The sequence below is a fragment of the Scyliorhinus torazame genome, chromosome 7 (assembly GCF_047496885.1).
Source record: "Scyliorhinus torazame isolate Kashiwa2021f chromosome 7, sScyTor2.1, whole genome shotgun sequence".
Lineage (NCBI taxonomy): Eukaryota > Metazoa > Chordata > Chondrichthyes > Carcharhiniformes > Scyliorhinidae > Scyliorhinus > Scyliorhinus torazame.
In genome coordinates this window covers 87,653,396-87,673,973 of record NC_092713.1, presented here as the reverse complement: position 1 = coordinate 87,673,973, position 20,578 = coordinate 87,653,396, and the positions used below count along the sequence as shown (strand labels likewise).

At 42.6% G+C, this 20,578-nt stretch overlaps 1 protein-coding gene and 1 pseudogene across 2 annotated transcripts; both read left to right on the top strand.

Annotated features, from left to right (window-relative positions):
- Positions 1 to 1,924: 1,924 nt before the first annotated feature.
- On the top strand, positions 1,925 to 20,108 carry magoh (mago homolog, exon junction complex subunit). 2 transcript variants are annotated; one of them, XM_072511027.1, is made up of 5 exons: positions 1,925 to 2,099; positions 8,363 to 8,421; positions 8,609 to 8,719; positions 12,663 to 12,745; positions 19,310 to 20,108. In XM_072511027.1, the coding sequence occupies exons 1-5, from the start codon at positions 1,979 to 1,981 to the stop codon at positions 19,326 to 19,328; spliced, it is 393 nt and encodes a 130-aa protein (XP_072367128.1). In that variant the 5' UTR covers positions 1,925 to 1,978; the 3' UTR covers positions 19,329 to 20,108. The 2 variants fall into 2 exon arrangements, with proteins under 2 accessions (XP_072367128.1, XP_072367127.1); XM_072511026.1 differs by lacking the exon at positions 19,310 to 20,108 and adding an exon at positions 17,788 to 18,107 and having other exon boundaries at positions 1,926 to 2,099.
- On the top strand, positions 19,572 to 20,108 carry LOC140426361 (large ribosomal subunit protein uL11-like; annotated as a pseudogene).
- Positions 20,109 to 20,578: the final 470 nt, after the last annotated feature.

Sequence of the window (20,578 nt, the reverse complement as noted above, 5' to 3'; positions counted from 1 at the left end):
AAACCGACAGTGCCTCAGATGTGGCAAGATGGGCCACTACGCAGCCCACTGTCGTTCGGCTCAACCCATGGATCCGGCGCATCCTCGAAAATCTCGCAGACAAGTCAGGACCGTCCAGCCCACGCATCAAGACTTCCAGTTAAGTGATGCAGATGACCAGGATGCCTTCCGCGTTTCCGTCATCGATGTCAACAAGGTCAATGCCATCAATCCAGCCGATGAGTGGTGTGCCACCCTGACGGTCAACCCGAACTCGTCGCAAGCCCATTAGACTGGACTTATAATACCGTTCATATGTTTAACAAGTTGCACAATTTTACATGATAACCTGTTGTTGTTTATCGTTCCAGATGTCGTCTGACTGGACAACTGTTCAAGTTTTTTTTCTTCTTCTCTCGTTCGCATTTATGTTATGTTATGGTACAACTTGGTTCATGTGACGCACCCGACATCGCCCCATGTACATAGTTCCGTCATATGCACATGCTGCAAACGACACACACACACTCTTAGATGCACTCACAACACGATCATATTTATTACCACGTAGGCACATATCTTTGTAAAAAGGGGGGATGTCATGATATTCAAACACACACATCATGATGGACACACCAACAGGCAAATCAGAGCACACAACACCACAACCAATCACAGACAAGAACACCAACCACATAAAAAGCACGAGCACGACACCTGGTGGTCAGTAGGTCTGGGGACAAAGAAACAGAGAAGAGCTGTTACAACATCACAAGCAGGGAACCCCCACGTGCAGAGTGCAAAGACAAAACTGTACATAGTAAGTTTGAATAAAATAGCGTTGTACCACATACAACCGTGTTGGCTCATCTGTGTGTCAGAACACCCAACACCACACTCTGAAATGGCGAATGACCACTAGGTTGGAAGAGGAAATGCTATATGAACATTCTAAAAGCTTCCATAAATAAATGCAACATGCCCACTGACACGTGGGAATCACCTGTCCTAGAATGCAAACTGGGGAAGAAGCATCCACGAAGGCACCAACCACCTACAGTGTCACTGACTGGAGCATGTGGAGGTCAAATGCAAGCAGCGGAAAGAGCACGCAGAATTCAGAGCGTCCCACTCACCCGCCTCATAGATAACCAACAATCCCCGTGGCAAAGTTTGCAGCTCCAGGATTGATCTTTTCCACGACCGCAGCCTCCCCCCCCCCCCCCCCCCCACCTCCCGCAATCCCCATCCCATCCAGAGTGCCAAAGAAGAATAGATTGCTCTACTTAGGGTTAGTGGGTGATTGGAAAAATAAGATATGAGATTGTAAGATATCAATTTTTTTTTAATGTTGTTGTTTCTAGTGGGAGGGAATCCAATCCATCCATTTAATGTGAATTTTTTACTTTCACATTTGAAATGTTTAATTTAACCACTTTATACTGAGTATTAATAGATCTTTAATAAAAGTAAAACAATCCGACATTTGGATTAACAGTCCAATGACATCATCATCACTTGACTAATAGTTACCTCCCACATATATTTTGTGTTTCCTTCTCTGCAGTGCAGACTGGCACTTTTCATTCCAAATCAGCTAATGAATGCCTGCAAATTGTTCCTCCCCACCCAATGGCTCCCCCCTGCAGCATTGTCTCCTCTCTGCCCCAAAGCAGACAGACCATTCTCCACTGTCACACAATAACCTCATTTCTCTCTCCTTCACTTCCATAACATTGACACTTATTTTAATAACGTCCATCCCTCCCCCTTCATTCCTGCCCTCACTGGCACGGGAATATATTGTGTTCCCGTGCATCAGACACCAAGAATGGGGCAGAAAGGTACAACTCTGCACGATAAATGCTGACGCAGTACGCAACGTGACGTAAGACGCCACGGAGACCTGTGGCCAGAGCGTGACGTAAGACGCCACGGAGACCTGTGGCCAGAGCGTGACGTGTGACGCAGAGGCGGACTGCCAGCCAGAGCGTGACGTATGACGCACAGGCGGCCTGCCGGCGCGGGGACCATGTCGAGTGATTTCTATCTGCGGTATTATGTGGGGCACAAGGGCAAGTTTGGCCACGAGTTTCTGGAGTTCGAGTTCAGGCCGGACGGTGAGTTTTGACTGGAATGCCTGAAGCGGCTGTCAATCCGGAGCCCGGGAAATTTAAGAGGGGGCGGAAGAGAAGCCGGGCCCAGACTCCTGGGCCTCACGCTGCTGCATGTCTCCAAGTCAATATGCCCTCCCTGACTGTAAAACAATACACCCCTTACAACTCCTCGCACACAACTTTCTCATAAACAAGCAGTTCAGGGTTTTTAAAGCTCAAAATTCCTGGGGTCTATAAAACAGCATCAGTATCCTCAGACACTGCTGTGTTTGCCTCCTGAGTATGAATTCCTTGGCTGTGATGGGCTGAGGATGTGAAACGCAGTAGAATCAGAGAATGCATACAGTGTAGAATGAGGCCCATCGAGTTGCACCGACCCTTGGAAAGAGCACCCTACCTAGGCCCAAGCCTCGACCCTAATCCAATAACGGTAGCACAAGTGGCTAGCATTGTGGCTTCACACCGCCAGGGTCCTAGGTTCGATTCCCCACTGGGTCATTGTGCGGAGTCTGCATGGGTGTCCTCCAGGTGCTCTGGTTTCCTCCCTTAGTCCAAAGACGTGCAGGTTAGGTGGATTGGCTATGCTAAATTGCCTTTGGTGTCCAAAAAGGTTAGATGGGGATAGGGTGGAAGTGAGCGCTTAAGTGGGTCGGTGCAGACTCGATAGGCCAACAGCCTCCTTCTGCACTGTATGTTCTAATGTTAACCCCACCTAACCTTTTGGACATTAAGGGGCAATTTAGCATAGCCAATCCACCTAATCTGCACATCTTTGGACTGGGGGAGGAAACCGAAGCACCTGGGGGAAACCCATGCACACATGGGGAGAAAGTGAAAACTCCACACAGTCAACCGAGGCTGGAATTGAACCCGGGTCCCTACCACTCTGCTAGCATGCTGCACCTTGTAGTGTTTATATTCCCTGCTGGCAGTTTTTTATAATCTTTATTGTCACAAGTAGACTTACATTAACACTGCAATGAAGTTACTATGAAAAGTAATAAGTAAATAACCGGAAACCGGAGCACCTGGAGGAAACCCATGGCAGACACGGAGAACGTGCAGATGCCGCACAGACGGTGATCCATGCCGGGAATTGAACCTGGGACTCTGGTGCTGTGAAGCAACAATGCTAACCACTGTGCTACTGTGCCGCCCCTTTACATGGAGCTTACAGCACATGAACAGGCCATTTGGTCCACCTCATCTTTGCTGGTGTTTATGTTGCACGCAAGCTGGCTGTGCGGAGTGCGCACGTTCTCCCTGTGTCTGCATGGGTTTTCTCCGGGTGCTCCGGTTTTCTCTACAAAGTCCCGCAAGATGTGCTGTTAGGTAATTTGAACATTCTGAATTCTCCCTCTGTGTACCCGAGCAGGTGCCGGATGACTAGAAGCTTTTCACGATGGCTTTGTTGCAGTGTTAATGTAAGCTTACTTGTGACAATTGAGATTAGGAAAGAAAAGCCTCCTCCCACCCATTTTCTTCAGCTCCTTCCTCATGAGTTGACCAAATTCTCTGAATGTATCTACTAGAATCATAGAGTGGTTACGTTACAGGACATTAAGTGGCCATTCAGCACATTTACCCTATCCGTTTTCAGCAATAATAATGTAGTCTCACTCTCCCGCCTTTTGCCTGTAGCCATCTAAAATCTTTTCTTTTCCACTAATCCAGTTTCCTTTTAAAAACTGTAATTGAACCTGTTTGCACCATACTGAGGCAGCAAATTCCAGATCCAAACCACTTGTTGCATAAAGACGTTTTTCCTCATGTTGCATTTGGTTCTTTTGTTAATCACCTTGGAGTTCTCAACCTTCTGCTGATGGGAACAGTTCCTCCCCATTTCCTCTATCCGAACCCCATATGATTTTGAACAAGTAAAACAAATCTTCTCCCAATTTTCTCTTAGAGTCATAACAGAAAGAGGCCCATCAGCCCATTGTGTCTGCACTGGCCATCAAGCATCTATATACTCTAATCCCATTTTCCAGCACTTGGCCTGTCGCCTTGCATGTTGTGGTGTTTCAAGTGCTGATCTTAAGTATTCTTAACTGAGCGTTCCCGCCTCTACCACCCTTTCCGGCAGTGACTCCCAGATTCCAACCACCGTCTTGGTAAAAAGGTTTTTCCTCACATCCCCTCTACACCTCTTGCCCCTTATCTTAAATCTATGCTCCCTGGTTATTGACCCCTTCGGTAAGGGGAAAAGCTCTCGCCTATGCACCATATCTGTGCCCCTCATAATCCTATACCCCTCAGTCCAGTTCCCCTTCAGCCTTCTCTGCTCGAAGGAAAACAACCCCAGCCTATCCAGTCTTTCTTGAGAGCTGAAACACTCCAGCCCAGGCAACATCCTGGTGAATCTCCTTTGCACTGAGAATAGCCCAAGTTTTTTCCGATCTATCCATATACCTGACATCTCCCATCCTCGGAACCATTCTCAAGTCGTATCTGCACCCTTTCTAAAATCTTCACATCCTTTCCATTGAGGTTGAACATGGGTTTTATGAAGGAATAATAATCACTTATTGTCACAAGTAGGCTTCAATGAAGTCATTGTGAAAAGCCCTTAGTCGCCACATTCCGGCGCCTGTTCGGGGAGGCTGGTACGGGAATTGAACCTGGGCTGCTGGCCTTGTTCTGCATTACAAGCCAGCTGTTCAGCCCACTGTGCTAAACCTGCCCCAAATCATAGAACTAACTTGCTTTTGTACTCTATCCCTTTTTAGAAACCCCAGGATTCATTATAATTTATTAACTGATTTCTCAACATACCCTGCCACCTTCAACGATTTATGCACATATACACCCAGGTCCCTCAGCCCCAGCATTCCCTTTCAAATTGTACCTTATGTTATGTCACTTCTCCTCATTCTGCAGACTAAAATGTATCACTTCACACTTCTCTACATTAACTTGCACCTGCATATGTCTACTCAGCCCACCAGCATGTCTATGTTCCTTTGGAGTCTTATTTCATTCTCCCCACAGTTCGCAATACTTCCAAGTTTTGCATGATCTGCAAATTTTGTAATTGTGCAATGTACACCCAAGTCTAGGTTAATAACATAAATCAAGAAAAGCCATTTTCCCTCAATCGCTACTCTTTACTGTCACTCCGCTAACTTCATAACCATGGTGCCATTGTCTCTTTTATGCCATGGGCTTCAACTTTGCTTGAAAGCCTGTTATGAGGCACTTTATCAAATTTATTTTGGTAGTCCCTGTACACCACATCAACCATATTAACCTCATCTGTGTACTCTTTTTGTTACCTCCTCAAAAAACTCCTTGCCTATACAAATCTGCTGACTTTTCTCAATTAGCCCATATATGTCCAAGTGACTGTTAATTTTGCCTCAGCTACTCTCTGGGGTAGCGTGTTTGACGTTCTAACCAATCTTTGGGTGAAGGCATTTCTCCTGAATTCCATATTTGATTTATTAATGGTTAGTGACTTCCATTTTTTTTTTCCCGTACGAGTGAAAAACATTTCCTCTTGTTACTCTCACTCGTATCAAGGCTCCATCTGTTCTGTACATCTTTTGCAAGCCCTTGTTTAGTTCCTGGTCTGGTAGTGCCATAATTTTAAAATTCTCATCCCTCTTTTCAAATTCACTCCATTGGCTTATTCTTCCCTAACTCTGTAACCCCAAGTCCTACAACTTTGCAGGATCTCAGTGATTCTCTGATACTGAAATGAAAAATGAAATGAAAATCACTTATTGTCAAGTAGGCTTCAAATGAAGTTACTGTGAAAAGCCCCTAGTCGCCACATTCCGGCGCCTGTTCAGGGAGGCTGTTACGGGAATTGAACCATGCTGCTGGCCTGCCTTGGTCTGCTTTAAAAGCCAGCTCTTTAGCCCTGTGCTAAACCAGCCCCAGCTTCTTTTGCTCCCTGATTGTTATTGTTGTTTCACTGGTGGCCGTCATTCAGCTACCCAGGTCCTAAGATCTGGAATTCCATTCCTAAATGTCTGCCTCTAGTTTTCTCTCCTCCTTTAAGACTCTCCTTAAAATCTTCCTTTTTGAGCAGATTTTTGATCACCTGTCGTTTATAGCTCCTTGTGTGATGATGTGTCAAATTTTGTGAACATTCCTGTAAAGTGCCTTGGGATGCTTTATGTCAAAGGCGCCACATATTTGCACGTTGTCATTTTGCCAGCATGGGGCTCATTTGTATGTATATGTACATAGCTGTTTTATATATATATATATATGAATGCATGTGTATATAGAACAAGATCTAATGAGTATTCATGAATACCTTTATTGCATGCAAACTTAACTCTGAAGGAAGTAATTACAACATCCCTCCAACCCAACGACTCAGCAACAGAGCCAATCCAGAAGAAATGAACCCACTCTTCTGTTCTCCCTGTAAATGGACTAGACTTGTAGGTCTAGAAAGCATTACCAATAATATATTACTTTTTAATGTGCTACAATATCACTTCTGTTTGGAAAAATGAAACATAGCTGCAGGGGAAATTGGTATAAGATGTTGTAGTTTGTTCCCTTATCCAAATGAGTTGCCATATTAATAATGTATAAATCTAACAAATAAATTATTGATTGGAACAAAATACACCTAATGATTGTGTCCCACTCACATAGGTTCTAAATATCATCCATTTCTCCACAGTGAATGATGATGGAGCCCTGGTGAGATGACCCCCCATAAGAAGTTTTGAATTGAAACTTTTGAGGAAACCCGTGGCGAAACTTGAAACAAAACATAACTATCATCAAATTAATTAACGATGCAAACAAATTATATGGACTTTCTCTTTTTAAAATTTAATTTAAAGTACCCAATTCATTTTTTCCAATTAAGGGGAAATTTAGTGTGGCCAATCCACCTACCCTGCGCATCATTGGCTTGTGGGGGTGAGACCCACGCAGACATGGGGAGAATGTGCAAACTCCACACGGACAGTGACCCGGGGCCACTGTACCATGTGCCGCTCCTTATATGAACTTTCTAATGATGCCATCAAGAAGTTGTCAAATGTTAGAAATATCATAGGAGATTATCTGGTATAACAATTTGTCATTGTCTTTTCAGAGTTAAAACTAGTGTTTGATTTTGGGAGAGCTTATTTTGAGAGGTATTAATTTATTGCTCCTCCGCATTCTTTTTTAATCTATGTCATGTATGTAAATCAGCTATAAACCATAATTTAGATTACCAATACTTTGTTTAATGGTCAGCGCACCCACAAAAATAGAGCAAGGGGATTTACTTCCAGTATCTTAATTTATGACCTTGCTTACCCAAAATCACCTGGATAATAGGTTTGTAATCAGGCCTTCACATTGTTGAGCAATCCTGTCATGTAACTTCTTTATCAAAAAATGAGGGTGGGTTCATGCTGGACGTTAGAATTTGTTGCACTGGAATCTTAGTGGTGTTTTTATGATTTTACGGTATGTTACTCCTCCGATCACTCAGATAGTAAGTAGCTGAGTCCTGAAGACCAGGAGATCCCAACCTCCAGATTTTCTGTCCACAGCTTTTAAAGCTATAGCATCTTCCATCAACAGGATCTAATCTTCATTATATATTTTTTGCATAGAATTTTATAATGCCTGAAAGGATGCATGACAGAATTGCTTGATTATCTGATTTCCTGGTTTTGACTGTGTGACTAAGCAGACAACAAATTGTTCTTGTCTTCAATGCCCTTGAGTTCGGAAGGATGGGAGAGTCAACATTCCTGTTTTTAGTTGTATTTAAATACCCCTGTCGTAAAGTGCATTTGTGTGCATCAGGCGCCACAGGTTTGGCTGTGATGACTATGATCAAATAGTTTGCTGACATTCACTGTGCTGGTTTACATGTGCAAGATGTCGCCTTGAGATGGATGGGTGATGATCAACTATGGGACATAAACCAACGAGGAGCGAACATCTTCTGGCAAGGCCAGAAAAAAATAGCCAAAGCAGGAGGGGAATGGATTGGAATTTCGTGAGTTCATAGCTTCCAAGGCTAAGTGTGTCAAAGGTTTTCACTTTTCTGCTGAAGGAACTACATGCGTCAAGTTTCGCCTTTAAAATAAACCCATCACTGATTCAACAGTACCTAACAGTGGAATATCTATTTTCAGCAATGGGGATCTGGTTTAAATACGGGGCTGAATGTTACGGGCATCAGCGAAAGAGAAAAACTATCAGTCAGTAACAAGCGAATAGGTAACTGGTGTTATATTTCAATGCCTTTAGCCAATGATACAAATCAAACTTGTTTCTCATTTGATTGACAGGTAAACTCAGATATGCAAATAACAGCAATTACAAAAATGACGTAATGATTAGGAAGGAGGTAAGCATGCTTGAAACTTCATCTTTATGTTGTGAGTTGGAGAAAACGCAATTAACTTTGAAGGTTGAATTCATAAAATGGCTTCTGATCTGAGATTGGATTTCATTTAAGCCTAACCTGTTTTGTAATTTATGCAGTTTTATATTTTCTTGTGAAATACCAGTTAGTGATTGTATGATTGTTATAGGCATATGTCCATAAAAGTGTTATGGAAGAGCTAAAGAGAATCATAGAAGACAGTGAAATCACAAAAGAAGATGATGCTTTGTGGCCCCCACCAGACCGAGTAGGGCGACAGGTCAGTATTTTACTCTTTATTCCTTGTAAACTAAAAAGAAGCATGTGTATCATGGAATGTTGTTTCAGATAAACAATGCTTCACTTGGCAACGAATCTTGAGCTCGCCAGAAAACATGAAGCTAGATTCCAATCAACTAAAGCTGAAGGTATCATGGTGTCCCGGTCCCAGTTGATGCTATAACTGGAGGGGAAGATCACAGAATGGAACCCTGGCTCAAAAAGACTGTGACTTTTTTCTTATAAAACGTGGAGGAACAGAGCCACAGAACCTCTAATTAGTTTCAGCAACAAGACAAAAGTCATTTATTAAACATGAAAAAATTGTATTAAAATACAATGCTCCTTTACTCCCCTTTTATCTTAACAAATACGCAGATTTAAGATTAACATGGATTACAAAGTACATCTAAGCTACAATGATCTCGTTAACACAAATTTCCATTTTAAGCGCACAAGATTACTTTGGCCAAATGCACGCACTCCGCTTTGAACCCAAGTTAGTGTCTGTGGATTTCTTCTCCGCATCCCCCTAGATAACGATCACATGAGATTTTCCAAGCTCCATTCGCAAAAACACGCTTTTAAATCTTCTCTCATAATAATGCTTTCCCTTAGCAGTTTAATTCTGAAATCCAGTCCAGGTTTTTACAGTGACTCAACCTGAACTTCTGCTCCAGCGAATCCAGTCCAGGATTTTACACCAACCCCTTTAGGATTTCTTTGTCTTCAATGCTTTAACTCTTGATTCCCAGACTGTATTAAAATGGCATCAGACGTTTGATTTACATTTGAATGCTGCTGTCGCACTTTAAATCTGGTTGTTGCAATTGTTTCTTTAACCTGGAACACTTTGTTTACTGTGAACACTTTGTTTACTCTTCCTGAACGTACCTTGATCTCTGTTCACTTAACTCCAGTCGTCTTACACATTATTTCTGTCTCAATTCCCTGGTTATCTAGACTGTAGGAAGCCTGCCTCTTTGCAGCTCCCATCCTGTCCGGTCTTTCTCCTGGAAGAGTTGAGAGATGTTCATTCCCCGAGGCCCTGTCTCCACCTGCCCATAATTTCAACTAAAATTTAAAAGCTTTTTAAAATCCTTAAAAGGGCCTCCAGTTGCTAAGCAACCCCTTACTTCTATTTATTTTTCACACCATAACCCTCTCTAAGCACAATAGAATCACAATTGGAATTGAAACCAACTCCCTCATATTCAAACACCCTTGTCCAATATGAATCTAACTGCAGGTTTTACCCTTTCAGGCACAGAATTGTTAAATTAAACCCACTTAAAACTACCTTATTTCTAATGTTTACCAATACAAATATACATCCCTTAGTTTTCCTAACAGTGGATAAAACAGTTTGTAAATTATGCTGTAATTTGAGAGATTTGTTTAACCATTTTTCTCCTGAAGGCTTTAACCTACATTTGCATACACTCCAAGGGGACCTGTGTGCCCTTTCTTGTTAGACATTAAGAGTGTTGTATCTCTGTAGAAATTGGTGACTAGCTGTGAATGTGGTTACGCCAACACTGCTTTAACAAAATATATTACATTTAATGGAAAATGCCTAGCATGCACATTGCTATTAAATGTATTTTATCTGTATATTTATGCAATGTGTATTGTGATTCAGTGTGAAATTTTACAGCATTTCTCTTCATCAAAGTTTGAAATTCTAGCATGAATTTATGAGACACGACACATATTAATGTAGTTTTTGGCAAGCAGTTCTTTAACTTCAGAGTCATTGCTGAGTACATTGACTCACATTTAATTTCACCAACACAAAGATTATAGTACACGTACATTCACCATGCAAAAATAAGCATTGAGATTACATTCCCAATGATAATTATCTATTAATTATTTTATTTACTGAGTAGAAATGGATTTGGATTTGTTTATTGTCACGTGTACCAAGGTACAGTGAAAAGTATTTTTCTGCAAGCAGCTCAAACAGATCATTTAGTACATTAAAATAAAACAAATAGAAAATACATAAAAGGACAACACAAGGTCCCCAATGCAAATACATAGATACCGGCATCAGGTGAAGCATACAGGAGTGTAGTATTAATCAGGTCAGTTCATGAGAGGATCGTTTAGGAGTCTGGGAGCAGCGGGGAAGAAGCTGTTTTTCAATCCGTTTGTGCGTGTTCCCAGACTTTTGTATCTCCTGCCCGATGGAAGAAGTTGGAAGTGTAAGTAAGCCGAGTGGGAGGGGTCTTTGATTATGCTGCCCGCTTTCCCAGGCAGCGGGAGGTGTAGATAGAGTCAATGGATGGGAGGCAGGTTTGTGTGATGGACTGGGCTGTGTTCACGACTCCTTGAAGGTTCTTGTGGTCTTGAGCCGAGCAGTTGCCATACCAGGTTGTGATGCAGCCAGATAGGATGCTTTCTTTGGTGCAGCTGTAAAGGTTGGTAAGAGTCGGTGTGGACATGCCGAATTTCCTTAGTTTCCTGAGGAAGTATAGGCACTGTTGTGCTTTCTTGGTGGTAGGGTCGACGTGGGTGGACCAGGAAAGATTTTTGGTGACTTGCACTCGTAGGAATTTGAAGCTGTTAACCATCTCTATCTAGGCTCCGTTGATGCTGACACGCGTGTGTACAGTACTTTGCTTCCTGAAGTCTATGACCAGCTCTTTAATTTTGCTGGTATTGAGGGATAGATTGTTGTCGTTGCACCACTCCACTAGGTTGTCTATCTCCCTCCTGTATTCTGACTCGTCGTTATTCGAGATCCGACCCACTATGGTTGTGTTGTCAGCAAACTTGTAGATGGAGTTGGGTTGCAAATTTTCCACAATAGCTAATGCCTATTATGACATGCATTAGCTGTATCTCAGTGGAGATAGTCACCTCTTAAGTCAGCAGATTGACGGTTTATGTTCCTCTCCAGAGACAAGGACAAGATGTAGACTGACACTCCAGTACAGTACTAAGACGGGCTGCACTGTCTGAGGTGCCATTTGTTGGATGTAAAAGATCCCATGGCACGATTTTTCATTTCCTGTCTTAATATTTATCTCTCAATCAACATTGTTTTTGAAAAGAAAAATCTGGCTATTTGTTGGCCCTTGTACACAATTCACTTCATGTTTCCTACATTACAACAGTGGCTACACTTTGAAAACGAAGAGTATTTTTTTACAAAGCACTTTCGACCGTCCTAAAGTGTGAAAGGAGTTATATAAATGCAAGTTCTCTTTTATTGACAGTGTTGTAAATGCCTATTCTCCAAGGATATATTATTGGCTTCCTGCTTTTCCACATCTTCATGCTGCGTTTCGACGATATGATCTGTAGACATAGGATCACATTCTATACGCGAGAACCAGCTTGAGCTCTCTTCTACTTCTCTGAACTTTCATATGCACATGTTATCCAGTTGCATAGTTAGTAGCTGCAGGGCCCCTGTCATGGCCAGATAATTTTATTTGCTTTTAGAAATACTGGTTGAGAGCTTAATGTTGGTCAGGATGCTGGAAGAGTTCTTCCACCTCTCTTTGAATAGTGCCGTGGGACCTTTTACATCTGCCTGAGAGGGAACACAGGTCCTCAGTTTAATGTCTCATTTGAGAGTTGATGTGTTCAACAATCAGCACTCCCTCGGCAGTGCACTGAAGGATCAGTCTAGATTATATACTTGCGATTTTTGGAGGTGGACTTGTTTTCAAGACATTTTGATTCAAAGCCAAGAGTGCCACCACTGAACTTTGGCTAATACCTATAGCAGTTATTAAGTCAGGTGCTGTAAAGTTATTGATGATTAATTGTGATGGGGTTAACACAGAATTTTTGTAAAAATATGCAATCAATCATCAGAAAATGTCAGTACAGAATGTTTGAAGAAATTTATATTTTGGCAGTGTGCTTGATTGTGGAACCTCATGAGTATGCAGATAATCATCCTCTTCATATTTTGTTTATAATAGGAGCTGGAGATTGTAATAGGAGATGAACATATTTCATTTACAACATCTAAGATTGGGTCTCTAATTGATGTAAATCAATCAAAGTAAGTATAACTTTGGTATAAGTGGAAAAACTACAAAAGTAAATCAGCTCTGGAGGACAATAGATTCCCTAATGATTTTTTAAAAAGTTTTATATTAATAGCCAAATGCTTATAAAAGTAAATTGCCTCTACCTATTGCCCATTGTGCCAGCATGCTCCTGCCCCACCAAACTTATTTCCTCTTATCTTGACTCCATCCTCACTCCTCTGGTCCATTCCCTCCCTACCTACATCTGGGATTCCTTTGATGCCCTGCGTCATATTGACAGCTTCCAGTTCACGGGCCCTAACCGCATCTTATTCACCATGGATGTGCAATCTCTACACCTCCATCCCACACCAGGATGGCCTGAGAGCTCTCGCTTCTTTCTCGAAAAGAGGTCTGGACAATTCCCATCCACCGCCATTCTCCTCCGACTGGCTGAAATCGTTCAGCTCGGCGGAGGAGAATGATAGTGGATGGGAAGGTGTGCTAATGGGTATCCGCATGGGTCCTAGCTACACCTGTCTTTTTAAGGCATACGTGGAACATTGCTTGTTCCAGGCCTACCCGTATCCCCTCCCACAACTCCTTTACCGGTACACTGAAGACTATTTTGGTGCCGCTTCATGCTCTCATCCGGACTTGGAAAAATTCATCAACTTCGCTTCCAGTTTCCACCCCTCCATCACTTTCACCTGGTCCATCTCAGACACTTCTCTTCCCTTCCTTAATATTTCTGTCTCCATTTCCAGCAATAGACTATCTGCTAATATCCACTACAAGCCCACTGACTCCCACAGCTATTTGACCACAGCTCTTCGCACCCTACACCCTGTAAGGTCTCCATCCCTTTCTCTCAGCTCCTTCGCCTCCGTTACATTGGTTCCGATAATGCCACTTTCGAAAGTGGTGCTTCGAAAATGTGTTCCTTCTTCGTCGACTGTGATTTCCCACCTACAGTTGTTGACAGGACCCTCAACAGTGTGCGGCCCATCTCCCGTGCCACTACCCTCGCCCTCCCTCCCAGAACAAGGATAGTGTCCCGCTCATTCTCACATTTCACCCCACCAGCCTCCGTTTGCAAAGTATAATCCTCTGCCATTTTCGCTAACTCCAGCGTGATGCCACCACAAAACACATCTTCCCTTCACTCTCTCAGTTAGCATTCCGCAGAGACCGTTCCCTCTGAGATAATCTAGTCCACTCCTCCACCATACCCAACTCCTCTCCCATCACCCGTAGCATCTTCCCATGCAATCACAGAATGTGTAACACCTGCCCCTTTACCTCTTCTATGCTTTACATCCCAGGCCCAATACATTCATTCCAGGTTAAGCAGCATTTCACTTGCACCTCATTCAATCTGGTCTATTGTATTTGCTGCTCCCAATGTGGTCTCTATATCGGAGAGACCAAACGCAGACTGGGTGATCGCTTTGCTGAGCACCTTCGGTCTGTGCGCATTCAGGACCCTGACCTTCCTGTTGTTTGCCATTTTAACACAAGACCCTGCTCCCACGCCCACATGTCTGTCCTTGGCCTGCTGCAATGTTTCAGTGACGCTCAACGCAAACTGGAGGTACAACATCTCATCTTCCGGTTAGGCACACTACAGCCTTCCGGTCCCAACATCGCATTCAACGACTTCAGATGATTAGCTCTACCCTACCTCGACCCATTTGTGTTCATCCCCTTTCATTTTAATTGTCTTTTACCATTTCTTTCTCTCTTTATATATATTTTACCCCCATCTTATCCACCTTTCTTTACTCGTTCTCCCTTTTGCTTCCCCGTTCCCCACATCTACATCAGTCACAGTTTACTCTCTGATGTTAGTTTCTCTGCTGTTTGGCCTTTCACACCTTTTGTTCTCTCTGGGGACTGCCATTAGCACTCTTTCCCCGTAGTTTCTGTGGCCATTAGCACCACGCTTCCCAGGGTTTCTGTGGCTATGACTCATCTTTCATTCTCACTCCACAGTATAAATATTTCCCACTTTCTCTGATTTATAGCTTTGGCAAAGAGTCATCTGGACTCAAAACGTTAGCTCTTTTCTCGACCTTCAGATGCTGCCAGACCTGCTGAGATTTTCCAGCATTTTCTTTGGTTGCCTATACCTCTGATCAGCCAGTGTGACAATTGGCCTGTGCAATTGGTATCATCCCAAAATGAGTTAGTGTTTTGGGGAGGAAAGGAGTCATAGTCTGAAGGAGCCAAAAATCAAAATGTGAAGAATAAAAAGAGAATTATTTAATTTATTGCCCAGACCTGAATCTAAAATTTTGGTATAACTGAATGGCTTGTTAGGTTATATCAGATGGCTGTTATGTGAACCACATTGTTGTGGGTCCCATATAAGCCAGACTGAGTCAGTACAGCAACTTTCATTGCTCAAAGGGTACGAGCAGCACTGCCAACTAGCACGGATTTTCCATATTTCATACTGAAAACCTGCTTGAATGCGGCAATACGATTTCTTGCTTTGAAATATGCAATCCACTGCAGACCTTGGTCAAATCCAACCTGACACCGCACTGGAAGAGAGTATTTAAGCGAGAGGAGTTTTTTTTAGGGAGGGAAGAAAACCAATATTAAGAGGCAGCTCCCTGTAAATGGCTGGTTGGCTTTGTAGGATCAGTGGGGGGAAAGGGGGGGGTGGGGGTGGAAAGAGGAGTTGATTGGCAAGCCTCAGTGAATGCATTCCTCCCGAAACGTTTCGATTGGTTTCCTTGGCGACGGCTGCTGGAAGACAGACCCTGTGCAGAGGCCCCGCCCCCTCTCATCTCCACCTCACGCACTGTACAGTGCATGCATGTCATGCGATCCTTTGCGCAGTCTCGCATCGAGGTGCCTGTACATGTATGTAAAAACATTGGATTTGCATTTTCCATTTGTGTAAGATTTGAGCAATACAGGTGTAAGTAAAGCTGTATTTCAGGTCGATGGGCATTTTCTCTTTGAAATGAAAATATCGATTTTACTACCAAAATATTGATTTTTGGTATCTGGAATACTGATTTCTGTTGGGAAAAGTTGGCAGCTCTGTACGAGTGCAGGAGTTAGTTTAAAAAAAAAAAAAATTTAGAATACCCAATTAATTTTTTTCCAATTAAGGGGCAATTTAGCGTGGCCAATTCACCTACCCTGCACATCTTTGGGTTGTGGGGGCAGAACCCATGCAAACACTGGGAGAATGTGTAAACTCCACACGGACAGTGACCCAGAGCCGGGATCGAACCTGGGACCTCAGCGCCGTGAGGCAGCAGGGCTAACCCACCGCCACCGTGTTGCAGCATTAGGTTTTTAACGACAATCCAGAAGTTACATGGTCACCACACTTATCTGGATTAAATGTCTCCTGCCATTTGCTTCTGATTTATTAACCACCCATCTTCCCCAACTGAAATATGTAATTATGGTTCCAGAGTATTAGTTAAGGCCTCTGGAATACTAGTCCAGTCAGATAACCACTATCCTACCATATTTTTGTGCGGGGAATCACAATGGTTACAGCATAGAAGAGGGCCATTCAGTCTGCCATGTCTGTACTAGATCCATGAAGGAGCAATTCACTTTGTGCCCTTTGCCTTCTCCCTGTAGCCTTGCACATTCTTCAGAATCCAATTCGCACATTAATACCTCATTGAACCACCTTCTGCCACACTCAGGCAGAGCATTCCTGATCCGAACCACTTGCTGCATGAAAAAGCTTTCCTCATGTCTCCATTGCTACTTTTGCTAATTATCTTAAATCTATACCCGCTGGCTCTCAATTCTTCCACTAATGGGAACAGTTTCTCCCTATTTACTCTATCCAGATCCCTGAATAACTCTTATCAAATTTCCTCTCAACCTTTTCTTCTCTGAGAAACAGTCGCAACTTCTCCAACATAACTGAAGCATCTCATCCCTGGAACCATTCTCCTTCTGCGCCCTCTCTAATGTTTTATATCTTTCCTAAAGTGTGGCCCCCAGAACTAGACACAGTACTCCAGTGGACAAACCAGTATTTTATATCGGTGTAATGTAATTTCCTTGCTTTTGTACCATATGCTCTTATTTTAGAAAAACCCTGGATGCTATCTGCTTTAACTGCTATCTTAACCGGTCCTGCCATGTTGAATGATTTATGCACATATGCAGCCTGGTCCCTCTGCCCCTGCATCCCCTTTAGCAATGAACCCTTTATATTGGTCCATAACGTCCTGGCTGTCCAGCATCGGATTTAGGGGATTCCCCAGTAATGCACTGGAGAATCCCTCTTGTAAGGGCTCATGCTGCAATTGTCCAGAAGTGCAAACTACCCCCGGACAATTGTGCTGGGCTGGATACCATCTGACAAAGTGATTTTAAATTGCTACTGGTTCTGCCAGTGTTACTTTAACGATTACTCTGAAAGAGTTAGAAGAAATAAATCCACTTCTAACATCAGTGTAACTATTTCACATACCCAGACTGATGGAGTCGTTCTCCCCTCCAACCCCAGATCTCATCCACTTGTTTTAGACACTTACTTTATCCTAGACCTATTATTTTCAATCTGACCTTTAAATTCATCTGCTGGTGCCTTAAAAAATGGACGTGTCCTCCACTGCAATTCTTTTGGATTCTGATATCGGACCCAGGGATCCAATTAGCTGCCTGAATCTCACCCGGCCTAAGTCAGGAAGGTCAGGCGAGATGGGCACTGAATAAATGTGGTGCAGCTAAGTGGATACTGAGAGGCAATCCAACGCTAATTGCCACTCTCTCTCTGTTATTTCCACCAAAATAATTCACTTCAAACTTCTCTCCATTAAATCTCATCTGCCATTTGTTTGCCTAATCCATCAATTGCCTATGTCCTTTTGGAATTCAGCACCATTTTCTTCGCAGTTCACAGTACTTCCCAAGAGAATGCGGGTGTCAATCCTGCTGACTCTCGCATGCAAAACGAGCACTCTGCCATTGGAGCTCATTCCCCATGCTCTGTAAATAGAAGTTTGGCTGATTTGTTTTCAACTATTGTAATTTTAATTGCTGTGCCTTTTCTAAATGGGAAAAAAATGTTTACACCTAGGGATCCAGAGGGTCTGCGCGTATTCTACTACCTGGTCCAGGACTTGAAATGTCTAGTTTTCAGTCTCATTGGGTTGCACTTCAAGATCAAGCCTATCTAAGAGTTTGGTGTTCACACATGGATGATGGAATTGGGGATGGACTGGAATGGGAAGAGATGGGAGGGCTTAAATTGATTTGGACTCTATACGTGTTACAGTAACTTTGTCTCATGTGGATTGTGGATTTCGTAATTCTTTTATGTGAATATATAGCAATTTCACCTTGCTCACAAAATATTTGACTTCCTTTTTTATATTAAAATAAATTTCATTGGATAAATTTGTGTGGTTTGTTTGCTGGAATTTCTTCATTAAAATTTAACAAAGATATGTGGATGGTATTGCCGTTTCCTAATGTATTTGTGTTATTAAATAATCTTTCGGCTAGATATTTGTAAACAAAAAGTGTAGGTGCAAACTAGCCGTGTTCTAAGATATGGAAAATAAACCTACATTCACTGCTGAAGCCATATTAACACTTTGCCGATGCTATCATTTTAATAATTTGAAGGCTTGTTATCTCACAGAAGGCTGGGTCCAAGGGTTTGTTATGAATAACTTGTACCTCTCGGGTACTCTGTTCTCTTGTTGCAGCTTCAACACAGAAGCTGCTTTCCTATGGTGGCAGAAGAATTAATCATGGGTCACTATTTAACATTCTCTCAAACTCAGCTGAGAGTAATTCTCATTTACACTGTGGAACAGCTGAAGGTGGTCGAGGCCTGGAGAAAATATAAAATAAAATAGAATCATATTATTGCATCATAAAGAGAAGATATATATACACAATGTTAAATCTGTGAAGGTCAATCAACTCTCCAGTATTGAATAAACGATATAGGTTCTTAAAATCTTAAGGAAAAATCTGCTTAGTGCTCAGCATTTTGCTTTTCAGAAGCATGACTTTTCAATGCAAAATATCATCTTTTTGATAACTTACTAAATAAAGTATTGCTACATTTAGGGTTTTCTGGATATTTGGCTTCACAGGAGCAATTTTTATTTTCTAAAGAAGTGCTGAAAATATCTAATCTCAAAGGGATATGTGAAGAGATTTTCACAGTAATTTCATTGCAGTATTAATGTAAGCCTACTTGTGACAATAATAAAAATTATTAAGATGCAGGATTTGTAAAAAGAAAAATTCTTCAAGGTTAGCTAGCTGATTTTTAGTCATACGCTCGTTGAGATGGAACAACTTACTTCTGAATTCCTTGGTTATGATTTGAAAACATTAGCCTGAGATTCTGTCCCTTGGATCTCCTGGTAATCACTAGCTTATTTCATTTGAAAAATGGCACTTGGGTACAAGAGAGCCGGTAGGGCCCAAGGAACATAACCCCAGTATAAAGAAGACAAAAAGCATGAGCACAAAAATAAAGAACAAATAAGTTCTCAATAAAGGCAAATTACTGCTGATGCTGGAATCTGAAATAAAGGGTCATCTGAACTCAAAACGTTACCTCTTTTCTCTCCCTACAGATGCTGCCAGACCTGCTGAGATTTTCCGGCATTTTCTCTCAAGAGGTTCTCCTTGCTGCTTACGTTAGGCATCTATCTGTCTCTGGAGACCATGGACAGTGCCCAGGGTGTATGTCACTTCTGTGTTGAGCATTGTCTGTTATAATTGATTTATGATGCTCTTACTGCCCCAGTCAGCGAAGGTGCAACTTCTGCTCGGTCGTCCCGAATCCGGATCCATCCGACACCGAAACCGCTCGCCGGTGCAGTAAACACCGCCAGGATGCCTCCTAAATTCGACCCCAACAAAATTAAAATCGTATATCTCCAATGCACTGGGGGTGAAGTTGGTGCTACCTCATCTCTGGCCCCCAAGATTGGCCCACTGGGTCTGTCTCCCAAGAAGGTAGGAGATGACATTGCCAAGGCTACAGTTGACTGGAAAGGTCTGCGAATCATGATCAAGCTAACTATTCAGAACTAACAGGCGCAGATTGAGGTTCTATCCGCTTCTCCTCTCATCATCAAGGCCCTGAAGGAACCCCGTGACAGGATAAAGCAAAAGAACATTAAACACACTGGCAGCATCACCTTTGATGAAGTGATTAGTATTGCTTGACAGATGAGGCACCGTTCTCTGGCCAGGGAACTTTCAGGAGCAGTAAAGGAAATCCTTGGAACTGCTCAGTCCATTGGTTGCAACATTGACCCCCACAGTATGATTGAGGATATCAACCAGGGCAAGCTCGAGTGTCCTGAATGAAGTGGAGGTGCAATAAAACTAATTACCAAATAAAGTTTTTTAAAATGAAAAAAAAAATAGTTGATTTATGAGGACTGTCCCTTCTGCATTGGGCCAAGGTCACCTGATGTTCTTTCCTACTGGCAGGCTCTCTTTTCCACTTTATGTTCATTTCTTTTGCCGTATGCTTTTTCCACGCCCTTGCTGACTACTTATCTCCAGGCAGTCTGGTCAGCAGAAAGGACTTCCCATGCATCAACTTTGATCCTGATTGAAGTCTCACTTGCAGACATCATTGTATCACAGACATGAGTCATCTTTTAGTCCTGCGCTGATAGCAAGCTCACCATAGAGCATGCCTTCAGGGCTGCGGCCATCACTCATTTGGCTTATGACTCAATGGAGTTGCTGCTGACTTGAGGGCAAACATGTTGGGGACCCTGCATGTTGGTGTACTTCCATGTTCGACACTGTCTTACCAGGAGTTGCTCAATATTCATCTGAGGTGGAAGCTGTTCAGTCACTTTTCTTGGATTAAATAAGTTCCA